The sequence below is a fragment of the Manacus vitellinus genome, unplaced genomic scaffold (assembly GCF_001715985.3).
Source record: "Manacus vitellinus isolate BGI_N305 unplaced genomic scaffold, ASM171598v3 scaffold_78_pilon, whole genome shotgun sequence".
Taxonomy (NCBI): domain Eukaryota; kingdom Metazoa; phylum Chordata; class Aves; order Passeriformes; family Pipridae; genus Manacus; species Manacus vitellinus.
This window is the reverse complement of record NW_021940807.1, coordinates 2,159,686-2,172,337: the sequence shown is the minus strand read 5'-3', so window position 1 is coordinate 2,172,337 and position 12,652 is coordinate 2,159,686. Positions and strand designations below refer to the sequence as shown.

Below are 12,652 nucleotides of genomic sequence, written 5' to 3'. Positions count from 1 at the left end.
CTTGAATGGAAAAACCTCTCACTAACTGAGCTCAGCAGTTTTAAAGAACTTTCCTCCCGGTTAAGCACCAAAATCCACTGACAGCCCTCTAAGAATAATCTTGCTGCTGATGTCTTTTAAGTGCCCAAGATGAAAAATTCTCATAACTCTTCTTTACTTTGCTATAAAGCCACCAGTTTTGAACTGACAGACAGTGGGAGACAGGATGAAACACCACCAGCAAACCAAGAAAAAATGCTGCAGAATCAAAACATCAAAGCAAGTGGGAAAGAGAGAGAAAAGGGATGTCCTGGAGACACTGGAATCACAACCCAGAATGGCTTTTTTACCGTGGACTGTCAAGACAGCCGAGGTCTTCTGCTCTCCACACACACAGGTATATTCTCCTGTGTCTTCCACCTCCAGATCTCGGATCAGCAGCTCTGCAGCCGTGTCTTCTTGTCTCATCCTGAACTTTTCACTGGGTTTGAGTGTCTTGTCCCCTTTTTTCCACTCCACAGGGACCCCGACCTTGCTGAGCTCGCAGTGCAGGGTGGCCGTTCCACCGTCTGTGGCCTCCCTGTTCTTCAACCCTTCTTTGAAAAATGCAGGCAGAGCTGAAGGACAGCAACATGAGCAGTGAGATGTAACGCTCCAAAGAGTTAAAATCATGTTTAACTTCCCATTTTCCCTCTTATCTTGAAGGGATTTTTTGATACAAGAACACAGATTCTCGAGAGTCTCCGTGAAATCAGTATTAGGAAAGAAATGTCATTACCAGGAAAGGATTTAAAGCTTCCAGCAATCCATAGAAGTATTTAACATGTACTTAGAGTCATAAATCAATACAAACAGAAGTAGAAAGCCCTTTTTTTTTTTTTTCCTGTGAAATTTCAAGCAAAAAGACTAGTTTGAAATTTCTGGGGGAAAAAAATCGGTTTTCTGATATGACTTTTTAAACCGTAAGGGGAGGATGTTTGCTGTCTTTTCACATCCTCAAGCAAACAAAGAGACATTTCACATTTAAAAAAAAAAATAAAAATGAAACACTGGAGTTTCATTCTAAATGTCAGTTTGAAATGAAGTTGCTCATTTCAATACAGGGTGAGAAAACAAGCATTTTCACCTGAATAGACATACCCTTTCAAAGATGTCAGGTTCAGTTAAAATCAAAGCTCTCCCTTTTACCCTCCCTTAGAAGATTTGGGCTTTTACAGAGGACACCAACTGAATGCCATGACAACTGGGCTGTAAGTGTAAAATCACCTTGTTGTCTCAGGAATGAAGTGTGGGCATAAGATTCCATGGAACAACCTCACCTTTTGGAACTTTATGAGACCTTAAAAAAAAAAAATCCCTAAGTCATAACCCCCTTTGAGGAAAGACAATTTTTGGCTTGAGCGTAACGGGGAGTCTGATAAAGGAACTTTCAAGGGAAAAGCAAAATGATGGATCCTTAATTAAAGCAGTGGGAACAACCCTGGTTGGCTCACTCTGAGCTCGGACCCCGATACCCCTCTTGTGCCACACGTTCCAGCTGATGGAACTGTGGATAAAGCTCTGGCAGAAGGAGGAGATGGGAGTGTGACCTGTCCAAATGAGCAGAGAAAACAGGATAGTTACTTCCAGAGTGTGCCTTGTTTTGTTTGTTTTACCATGAACTGTCAAAACTGCCATGGTCTGCTGGTCCCCACACACGCAGGAGTAATTCCCAGCGTCCGCCGTGTCCAGGCTCTGGATTGTGAGCTCAGCAGCGACACCTTCCCGTTTCATTTTGTACTTGTCACTTGGCTTGAGGGTCTTGAATCCCTTCTTCCACTCCACCTTGGCAGCTGCCTTGTTCAGCTCACAGTGCAGGGAGACACTTTTACCTTCAGTGGCTTCTTGGTCTGTCAGTTCTTTGGTGAAAAGAGCAGGCAGGACTGCAGAGCAAATGCAACATGGACATGGCATCAACCCTGAGAAAGCCTGACCCAAGATCTAATCACTCTCTTATCTCCCAGAAGCCATAAGACCTTCTTGATCTCCTCCAGGATTTCATTCCTCCAATCTCTAATGCTTCAAAGGACAATTCAGTTTGATTTTTACTTTGTTTTTTCTTCCTCATGCTTTAAAACATTCTTTAAAAACAAGTCTATCTGAAAAAATAGTTGCCAAGCCATCTATCCTTTCCTTTATATACCATAAAATCAGAGGCCACATTTCAATATGAGACCCAGAGCATTTTGTTTCCCTTGAGAAGAGCAGCAGCTCTACAGAAGTGCCTGATTTATGGCATTGTCTGAAATAAATAGAGCCCCTTAAAGCAGAGCAGTCACAAACATGCTGTCAGTGTTCTGCAGAGATAAAGTATTTGCTTTGGAAGAGCTAAGCCAAAATTGGTCAAAATGGAGCTGGGAGTAGCAGGAGTATTAAAAAAAAAAAAAAAAAAAAAGCCTATTTTTCATGAAGGTTGTCCTTGTGTAGCAGCAAATATTGAGGGAAACTTGTTCCCCTTAGGAGCAACAAGTGTGACAGTGTAAGTCAGAAAAAGTAAATATTATTCCCACTTTTAGGTCAATCCCCATGGGAAAACTTCTAAACAAGCAGCTATTCTGGACTAGGGAGGTTGTGTTGAGCTGGGGGCCTGTGCTCACTCAGCACCCAGGAAGACAAACAGCACATCAAGAGGGCATCAGGTGAAAGGAAAAAGAGAGAGAGAGAAGGAAAACAGGAGAGGAAGATTAATCAGCAGAGGGGAGGGTAGGAAGTATACAGGGATCAGAGGAAGCAGAAGAAAAAGAGGAAGAGGTCTTGGAATCACACAGGTTTACTTGGGCACGTGCTGAGAAATTCTTTTTTTACCATTTACTGTCAAAGCAGCCGTGGTCTGTTGGTCTCCACACACACAGTGGTAATCACCAGCATCTGCCAATCCCAAATCCTGGATCCTCAGCTCTGCAAAGGGGCCTTCCTGCTCTATTTTGTATTTTTCACTTGGCTTGAGGACCACATTCCCCTTTTTCCACTCAACTGGGGTCGATTTGCTCAGTTTACAGTGCAAAGTCACTGCCTCCCCCTCTGTAGCTTCCTTGTTCGTCAGTTCTTCTTGGAAGAGGACAGGCAAGGCTGAGGGATGCAATACCAACAGAGAGGGAATCAGCACTGGAATGGAATGGAATGAACTGGACTGTGCTGTAAGTTACTGGGCTCAGTGTATACATTTAACCAAAAATGCATTATTTCTGGGTGTGTATTGTTGAAATGGGGGTGAAAACTCCTAAAGAAGAGAGAAACAAATTAAAGAAAACAATATGCATCATAGATGTGCTGCCTCGAGGCAAAAAAAGCACAAGGGAATATCCTCCAACAGGATGACTCTTTGGTACCACAGAGCCAAGAACACGAAACCTCTAAAAAAAATACACTGACCAAGCTTTGGCTGACCAGAAAACTCTGCAATTTAAGGTGTGTTTGGGGCTTAAAGAGAAACATGGGTAGAACAGTTACCATTCACTCTCAGAGCAGCCGTTGTCTTCTGGTCTCCACACGTGCAGGTGTAGCTCCCGGCATCCGCCAAGTCCAGGTCTTGGATAACCAGCTCAACAAAGCGCCCTTCCCGTCTCATTTTGTACTTTCCATTTGGCTCCAGCACCTTCCCATCCCTGCTCCACTGGACCGAGCCCCCGGGCCGGCTCAGCTCGCACTGCAGCGTCGCCGTCCCGCTCTCCGTGGCCTCCTCGTTCCTCAGCTCCTTTTTGAAACGCACTGGCAGGGCTGGGAGATGCAGAAGGGAAAGGGGTTGCAACCCAAGACACCCTGCTCAGATCTCTGCTCAGAGGCTCACTCGTTATTTGTTGTGTATCCACCCAAGCCTTCTTCCAACACACCCTCTGTCCTTAAGCACAGCCAGTCTTTTTTTTTCGTGGATTGTGAAAGAAATTTTCTAGTAACTTGTTCTGTGGGAATCGATTCATGGTCTTGATTGGGATCATGCATGTAAATGACAAACTCATCCTCATCATTAAACCCTCCTTAAGAGAAAATCCCAAGGAATCTTATGTTTCCATGTTAATTCAGGAAAACACACGTGCAGGACAGCTCTCTTCATTTGAGGAAAGGTAAGAAGACAACACACACACACACACATATCCAACACTGGGCATAATGAAAGCCGATTGAGGATGAAGACTGGGGACAGGAGTGACATGGTAACATGAAAAAGAAGATGGATGAAAGCAGTGCAAGCAGGACATGGAGATGAGTGCTGTGAGGGAATGTACAGAGAGGAGGAGGGAAGAGGTGGACAAAACCATTCCAGAGTTTCACAGGTTATTTCTGCCTTTTTACCATTCACTGACAAGGCTGCCGTGGTTTTTTGGTTCCCCACTAGACATGAATAGTCTCCAGCATCCTTTGGGTCCAGATCATGGATCAGCAGCTCAGCCACTGTGCCCTCCTGCCTCATCTTGTACTTGTTACTTGGCCGGAGAAGAGTTTGCCCCTTCCTCCACTCCACGGGGGCCTCTCTGCTCAGCTGGCACTGCAGGGTGGCTGTCCCACCTTCCACAGCTTCCACGGGCTTCAGCTCTTCCTTGAAGAGCACAGAGGCAGCTGAGGAATGAAGCATTCTCAGTTTACTTTGGGAGCATCATCACCATCCGGTGACCTCATACGGGACCCAAAGCCAAAACAAATTCTCTTGGCAGGCACAGCAAATGAGCTCTGACCTACCTGCACTTCCAGGACTCCATTTGTATTTACAATAACACACCAAGAGTTTTGGACCACATGAAAAGAGAGCAACTATTTACCAATAATTAGAATGTCAAAGCAATTACCCTTCTGCTGCCCAAACGCTGGCGGTCACAGACAAGTAAAAACTTGCTGAGAAAGTGGAGAAAAGAACTGCATATTCTTTAATAAAAGGTGTAGCTGAGGCCCTTCTTACCTCTTGGCTTAGAGCTTGGACAGTCGTCTCTATCCAAAGCATAAGAGATATTTCATAAGGAAAAAAAAGATATTTTGTTATCAGATATATTTGATTGATATGCTTTAGTATGAAGTTACCATCCCAGAAAACACAACAGACCCTTTTGTTTGTACTCATCCCTATTTTTCCGAACTCTAAATGTGCAGGAGGTAGCAGGACCATGGCAAGGACAACAACAAATGGTCACAAGCAGGTGTCTCGTTCCTACCATGGATTTTGACTTGGGCTGTGCTCTGCTGGTCTCCAGTGTCACAGGTGTATCTTCCCGCATCTTCTGGCTCTGCATTATGAATCACCAGCTCTGCCACTGTCCCCTTCTGCTTCATTTCATATTTGGCACTTGCCTGGAGCGTGGCTCCTCCCTTCTTCCACACCACGGTGGCATCGGCTTTTGTGAGTTCGCAGCGCAAGGAGACGGATTTCCCTTCTTCCATATCCGTGTTCTCCAGGGCTTGTTTAAAAAGGACAGGCACAGCTGGAACACAGATCCAGGGATTAGGACATGCCCTCTTGACCTGGCTCTACGACAAGTGCCCCCAGGAGAGCTGTCACCTCTTAAAACCAGTCCTTTTGCAAGTGAGCAGAGCAGCCCTTAAGCCTCCCTTGGCTGTGTGGCATCAACATGATCCTACCTGGGAGCAGGAATAAATCTCTCCCCCAGATGTTATCATCTCACTGTGGATTCCTGGGAATATGGGGGAAATTCTTCCTCATTTTTAGTAAGGATCCTTTCAGAATCCCCTGGGCATCATCACCTAATGAATTCCCTGCTCCTGCAGGGCTCTGAAACAATATTCATATCCTATATTTCTCCCACTCTCTGCTCCAGCACATACTACTTTTCCTATGTTACTAAAGCTACTATATTTGTTAAAGGCCATTGGGGAGTGCAGATGGCACCTGAGAGCCTTTAAAAAGGATGTTTGTGGGAGTTTGGGGGTCTAAAAATTAATCACTTGTCCACCTGCAATTTTTCACGGACTGCATTTATGTTTTCACATTCCCGTGCTCCAACACTACTGGTCTCCATCAGTAACTCCATTCTTAACCCCAGCCATGTAAAACAGCTCATAGGTCAGGAAATACAGCACGTAGGGTATAGAAAAATAGTCCTCTGAACTCCACTTAATTAGTTTTTGCCCAGTTGGAAGTTACAGATTTAAAACCCCCAACACAGAATGTGAGACAACGTGAATTAAATATACACAGGTGATAAAAAGTGTGCAATATTACCTTTAAATTCTACGTGTTAAAGATGGCATTAACATAAAAAAAATGAAGTGTTATGTGATATTTTTTTAATAGACCTATTAAGCACTTGATTAAGGAAGTGTTTAATGTCTCTAACTCTACCCACCGTTCACTTTCACCCGGGCAGTGGTTTTGAGCTCCCCAGAGCTGCAGGTGTATTCCCCAGCATCCGTGGGTTTGAGGTCTCGGATAATGAGCTCTGCCACAGTTCCATGCTGCTTAAATTCATACTTCTCACTGGCATGGAGGACAGTGTCTCCCTTCATCCACTTCACTGGGGCACCAGGTTTGCTGAGCTCGCAGGTCAGCTTGACCTGTTTTCCTTCTTTAGCCTCTTCGTTTTGGAGCTCTTGCTTGAAAAGGAGTGGCTTTTCTGAAAAAGATGTTGAAGGAAACGCGTGAGACTGGCAATCATCCTCCCCCTTTTAGTATCAGACTTTGTTCTTGAGACAGAAAACTGCAGGAATGGAAAAGCACTGGCAAACAGTAAACAGATTCTGACATCTCACATCTGGCTGCCAGCACTTCACAGCAGCAGAAAAAAAAAATTGAGGCCATATGTTTATTTTCCTTTTAACCACTGTCTGCACTGTTGAAGACTTTGCTGCTATCACTGCTTTCATTGTTAACATCAGTGGCAGACGCTGCACTGCTATAAATGGCACAAACTGTGTCACAGATGGGTGCTCAGGGCTGGACCACTGGCACAAAACCCATAAAACTTCAGGAGGTCAACTCACACACAGCACAGAGGACACAGCAGTGGCAAAGCACTTTCTGTCACAGCCAGCAGTATTGATTTATCATGATTAAAAAAAAAAAACAAACCCGCAATGTATTTTTTACCCAACATGAACACAGACTTAAAACCAGCACGGAGCAAACACAGAGGGGGAAGCACAGCTGTACATGGCAGGGTCCCTGGGGATCTTCCTCCACAGGGTCTGTCACAGCCTGGGATTTAAGGCTTTAAGCTGAGCTAGGGCAGGGAAGGAACTTACTGGAAAAATACCTCAACTGAAGTGTTTTCCCTTTAGGTAATGAAAAACAAAATCCTTCCTGAGTTCTGCTGTCTTATGAATATGCAAGTCAGCTACTGATTCAAGATGCACCTAATTTGTGGCTGTTGAAAAACTACAGTTTGTTCTTTTGTTTCCCTTTTACCTCTAGTTTGGGACACTCAGTGTCACATGACTACTGAATTTTTTCCTATTTTTTTCCCTTTATTTTTTCCTATTTTTTTCCCTTTTTTTTTTCCTATATTTGCATTCTCCTGTTCTGACGTGACTCTAACAGAAAGGTTCCCTAAAGGAAAGCTCCAAAGGTGCAATTTGTTGTAGACATCATTATGACCTGACTCCTTCACATCTCCTGGTGATCCGAATCCATGTGTTTCAACCCCACACCCCTCTCTGTGAAGGGGAAAAAAAAAGGGGCTGTGGTGGAACATTACCAATGTGATTTTCTTCTAACAGAAAATTGTTCACCATGGGTGAGGTCCAGGTCCTACTGAAGCCAACACAGCCCTTTCCTTTGTGTATAATGGGTATTGAGAAAACGTCCTTGTTTAGAGAAAGACAGAGAAAATTGGGACCTTTAACCACCATCTCTTCTTCACTACATCATCAAGGTCTTCTCTTTCCTTGCACAGCAGACCTCAGCCTTAAGTTGGTTTGTTTCTTGGTGCTCTAGATAAACCCTGTGAGCAGCTTGTCCTCCCAACTCCACGCTCTGAGGTTCAGGTTGACCGTTCCAACAACCCAAATGCTTTTCTCTGTTCACCCTGAACCCTCTAATCCCAGTGCATGTTCTGATCCTGCATTCCAAGTGCCAAATACCACACAGGATATCCACTGGTCTGGTTTAAACACAGCCTGTGCCTTTAACAGCCTTCTGTACCTGCTCAAACCTGCCCAGATGAACAAGTGATTTAAGGCACAGAAACTTGAGCTCCCCCTAAACCTCAGGCTGGGGCAATGACTCGGGCCAGGCAGGAGCAATTGTGAGGTGATTATAGATAAGCCCAGTTCTAACTCAGAGAATTGCACTAAAGGCTCATCTAAGAAGAGAACTTTTGCTTCAGCTTAGATAACAACCCTTTAGATCATGGAATCATAGGAGAGTTTGGGTTGGAAGGTCATCAAACCCAACCCCCCTGCAATGAGCAGAGACATCTTCAACCAGATTAGATTGCTCCAAGCCCCATCCATCCTGGCCTTGAATGTTTCCAGAGATGGAGCATCCACCACCTCTCTGGGTAACCTCTTATGGTGTTTTAAACCACTTTCATTGTAACAAAAACTCTCCCTTACACATAATCTAAACTGGTTTTAATCTAAATGGTTTTTAGTTTAAAACCATCACCCCTTGTCCTATCAAAGAGGATGGCACCTCCTGCCTGATCACACTCCTTGGGTGCATTGCTCTGATAAATTTGGCTGCCTAAAGTAATTACCCAGACAAATGTAGGGGTGTGACCTCCCTCCTTGGAGAGAGCCATCAGAAATTTGATGAATTTACACATTTGAATCCACTTGCACTGGAAACAAAGGATTCAAACACCCATTTTCCTCTAAGAGCTCGTTAACAAGGGCAGGATCAACATACTTTCCATTTTATATTCTGGGATTCAGGTAGATGGATTAAAGATTATTTGGATTTTTTTTTTAGTTCAAAATACACATTTGAAGAGGTTCTAATGGCACTCTCGTACTAAGTGTCTATGATTTTTGGGAGATTACTGCAGAAGATCAAGGTCCTTCGTTTTCATAGACTCCCTCTTTTGGGGTAGTGGTTCAGCTCAATCTTGTTTTATTCAAGTCCCTCCCCCAGGAGAAGCTGCACTTTGCAAGTTTGCTGTTCTCCTTTACCACGGGGGAGAACACAAGGTTTCTTCCTCTCATGTGTCATTCCTTGGCTTTGTCCATTTTTAGGAGACAGATTCAGGAGGTGATTCATCCTTTCTCTGGATTACCTCTTAGGCTGGGTGGATCTCCTGCAGAGATACCTGTCCTCTGCTGACCCACTGCTTTCTCCTTGGGGGTTGGAACAAGATCATCTTTAAGGTCCCTTCCAACCCAAACCATTCCAGGATTATGTGATTCCCAGAGAACTTAGACACTTAATCTGCACAGAGCTAAAACCAGGTCAGAAGAAGGATTTTCCTGCTTCAATTCTTTCCCCTCTCTGGGTGCTGTTCTGGGCAACTTGATGAAAACATCTCAGTGCAAAGACACGAAGTCCCTTTTTAGTAGAGTTTCGCGTTTTCTTCATTTCCATTAATTACTCTGACCTTAGATGTTAGGTGATGATTTAGGACCCAAACCATCACTCCAAAATTATAATATTAATTAATAACTCCAAGTTATTACCCCTGACAGGAATAACTGCACTGCGTTTAGCTGCTCCAGCCTCACACTCACATCTACCACTGTCTCTTCTGCCCTGTGAACAACAAGCTTGGCTTCAAATCCCAACCAGGTGATGTTGCACTTGGAAGAATTCCTGAGGCTCTTCCCACCTTTGCACCACTTTACAGGCCTGTCTGATTTGGAGGTTTCACAGTGAAGGATCACATCCTCTCCCTCACACTCTACAGTATCAATCAGCTCCTTTGTGAAGGCTCAGGGTTTCTCTAGAATCATATAAAATCCATCTGAGATGTTTCAGAAGGGGTGTGGATTTTCAGATCACAAGTAATCCATGAGGTTTGCATCCAGGATTACTTGTATCAAAGCTGCAGGTCAAGGTTACTGACAAATAATTTGGTGTTTGTGACTATTAAGTCCTTGGGAAGCACCAGTGATGCCACAAATTGTTGTTTAAATACCCACTGACATCTGGGAGAAACTGAGAAGACGATATTCCTGTTGAGGAACATAAATAAAACCTCTCTCACTTCCCAGTAAACAGCAATAAGACTGAAGCACAATTTTTCTAAGCCTTTTCCCATGGCAGCTGATTAGTTTGAACCTTTTACATGAATGTGGAAAAGTTAATTCTGCATGAATTGAGGTGCAATACAAATTTCTCTCATCTAGAGCAGATCTCAGTAGAACAAGTCCTCTAAAAGTCAAACAGATACCTCAGATAGGTCATTTAGGGTGTTTCTGTAGCCTCTGGAAGGTGACAGACACCTCCAGAAACCAAATATTTAATTCCAAAATAGGCCAGTAGGACAGAGAAACTCCCTGGAAGTGCCTGTATTTCTACTCAGCTTGTAGAAGTAACCTAAGGTAGATACCAATAGCTAAATTGGCCAATCTAAATCTCATCCCTCCCAGCTTAATGTTTTTTAATTCCTAAAAATCCAATCAATCAGGAGACCAAAGCCTGGTTATGGTACTACAACATTACATATTAGTCTTTTGCAAATAAAACCTTTCATTTTCCTTCAGAAAACAAAACAAAAACAAAAAAAAACCCCACCAAAAAAAACCAAAAAAACCAACCCAACCCAAAAAAAAAAAAAAAACCAAAAAAAAAGAAAAACACCAACCACAAACATAATAATCTATTTTCATTTCTGTAGGTTGGAAAAATTTGGGTACCTTTTCAAACTCTGAAAAAAAGAAAAATATTCTTTGAAATAAACGAGGTGGTTGTGAAAAATGAGGCTGTGATCTGGCACGGGGGAGACAGTGTGTTTTTTATCTCCGGGCAACAGAAATATTTACATTTCCAGGAAGAAAACTTGCCTCTAATCCCACATTCTTGGGCTGTTTGGCATTCATTTCGTTTCCTTGCCATAGAAGCAGACTAACACTGCAGTTTTAACTCACTTTAACTTTTCCAGAGAAAACAACCCATTGTCAACAATGCATAGCAGAGAACAACATGCAATGTTGCCTTTCAAACAGCAAAAAAACTAAATTTAAAACTTATTGCTGGCACTCGATTTTTTTTCATTGAATTAATCGATTCCTCCTCGTTAATCAGCACCTTATCAGCCCACTCAAGGAAAACTGAACAAGGCCTCCAATCACTGCAGAATAACATTCCCACCTAAAATCCAATAAACACTCCAAGGGTTGTCCAGGATTACAAAGTGTTCATTCTCCAGCTGTAATTTCATTATATATAAGTATATAAGTAATTCTGTTCTTGAACATAGACAGATAGACATGTGATGGGGCTAAATTTGTAGCATTTTTGTCCTTTCTTTTTTCTTTTTTAATTTTTTTTTCCACCTGCCCACGTTAACCCCGCTTATTTCCGCTCGTTATTTTCCTCTCCTGCAGGTTTTTTTAGGACGGATTTACCTTTCACAACCAAACTGGCAGATGTTTTCTTATCACCAGCTTCAAATGTAATGACCCCCGAGTCCTTCAGTGAGAGCTTTCTCAGCGTTAGCAGGTGATATCCCCCAGGCTGGGACTGGATCTCATTAAGTTCATTGGTATGGAGTGGGGTCTTATCCAAAAACCACTGCACTTTGCTACAGTCTACGGGAGAGATTCTGCACTTGAACGTGGCAGATTCTCCTTCTAACACAGTGACATCTTCCAGGTCTTCTGTTATTAGCACTTTCTGGCCTGAAAGGAACATAGATACATCAATTACTGGAATCTTCTGCTTCTAGCACGAAAAGCCATATGGAAAACTCTCAGGATTTCCCATGTGAGTTTTTTTTTTTTCAAGAAAGAAATATGTTCATGATACAGAAGGCTGAAACATAATTCCCCTGATACTGAACACAAAACCCACTCAACAGGAAGAGCCATATGGAAAACTCTCAGGATTTCCCATGTGAGTTTTTTTTTTTTCAAGAAAGAAATATGTTCATGATACAGAAGGCTGAAACATAATTCCCCTGATACTGAACACAAAACCCACTCAACAGGAAGAGAATATATACAGGACACACACACCAAAATAGGATGAAGACAACTTTAAAGCACCAGAAAACATAAAGCAGAACAAGCAGAATGCAGATCTAGTGTTATAAACCTTCTCCTAATTAAACTACCTGGAAAGTTTGAAAGGATGAGCCTCTGACAGCATTATTGGGCTCTAGACATCACTGAGCAGATAATCCCTCCCATGACAACTTCTGTTTTTTTCTAGAGCAAATATAACTTCACTTCTATGGGATGGGACCACAGAGCCTCCACCTGCTTTGAGCTCAGTCCAACCACAAGCACAGTGGGAAGGGGAGAGTGTGTCTGACTGCAGCTTTGGTAAAAAGAAACAAAACCTCTGCCCCAAAAACCTGCCTGTATAAATAGATATACACCTAACTAGAAATAAATATATAAGTATATAAATACATATATATAAAGATAAACCTAACTATAAATATACATAAAATAAGGTTATTGTTGTATACAAAAACACCTGTGATGTTCCTCCTACTTACAAAACTGGTAAAGGGAGGGATTTTTTACTTTTATCTTCTTGACAGTTAAGTATTTTCTCCACTCAGAAAAGCTGCTGTTAGGAAGCTCACAA

General features: G+C 42.8%; 1 protein-coding gene across 1 annotated transcript in view; it reads right to left on the bottom strand.

The window, feature by feature from the left end:
• The window catches only part of OBSCN (obscurin, cytoskeletal calmodulin and titin-interacting RhoGEF), a gene marked incomplete at its 3' end in the record, with an annotated part of 185,620 nt that overhangs the window by 108,797 nt on the left and 64,171 nt on the right, over nucleotides 1-12,652 (bottom strand). Inside the window, exons 32-40 of the mRNA XM_029964680.1 lie at nucleotides 11,464-11,736; nucleotides 9,621-9,824; nucleotides 6,309-6,575; nucleotides 5,160-5,426; nucleotides 4,309-4,572; nucleotides 3,469-3,735; nucleotides 2,824-3,087; nucleotides 1,635-1,901; nucleotides 174-596 (exon numbers count right to left, since the gene is read on the bottom strand). Of these exons, the coding sequence (XP_029820540.1) occupies nucleotides 174-596; nucleotides 1,635-1,901; nucleotides 2,824-3,087; nucleotides 3,469-3,735; nucleotides 4,309-4,572; nucleotides 5,160-5,426; nucleotides 6,309-6,575; nucleotides 9,621-9,824; nucleotides 11,464-11,736 (2,496 nt within the window). The remainder of the gene's footprint in view (nucleotides 1-173; nucleotides 597-1,634; nucleotides 1,902-2,823; nucleotides 3,088-3,468; nucleotides 3,736-4,308; nucleotides 4,573-5,159; nucleotides 5,427-6,308; nucleotides 6,576-9,620; nucleotides 9,825-11,463; nucleotides 11,737-12,652) is intronic.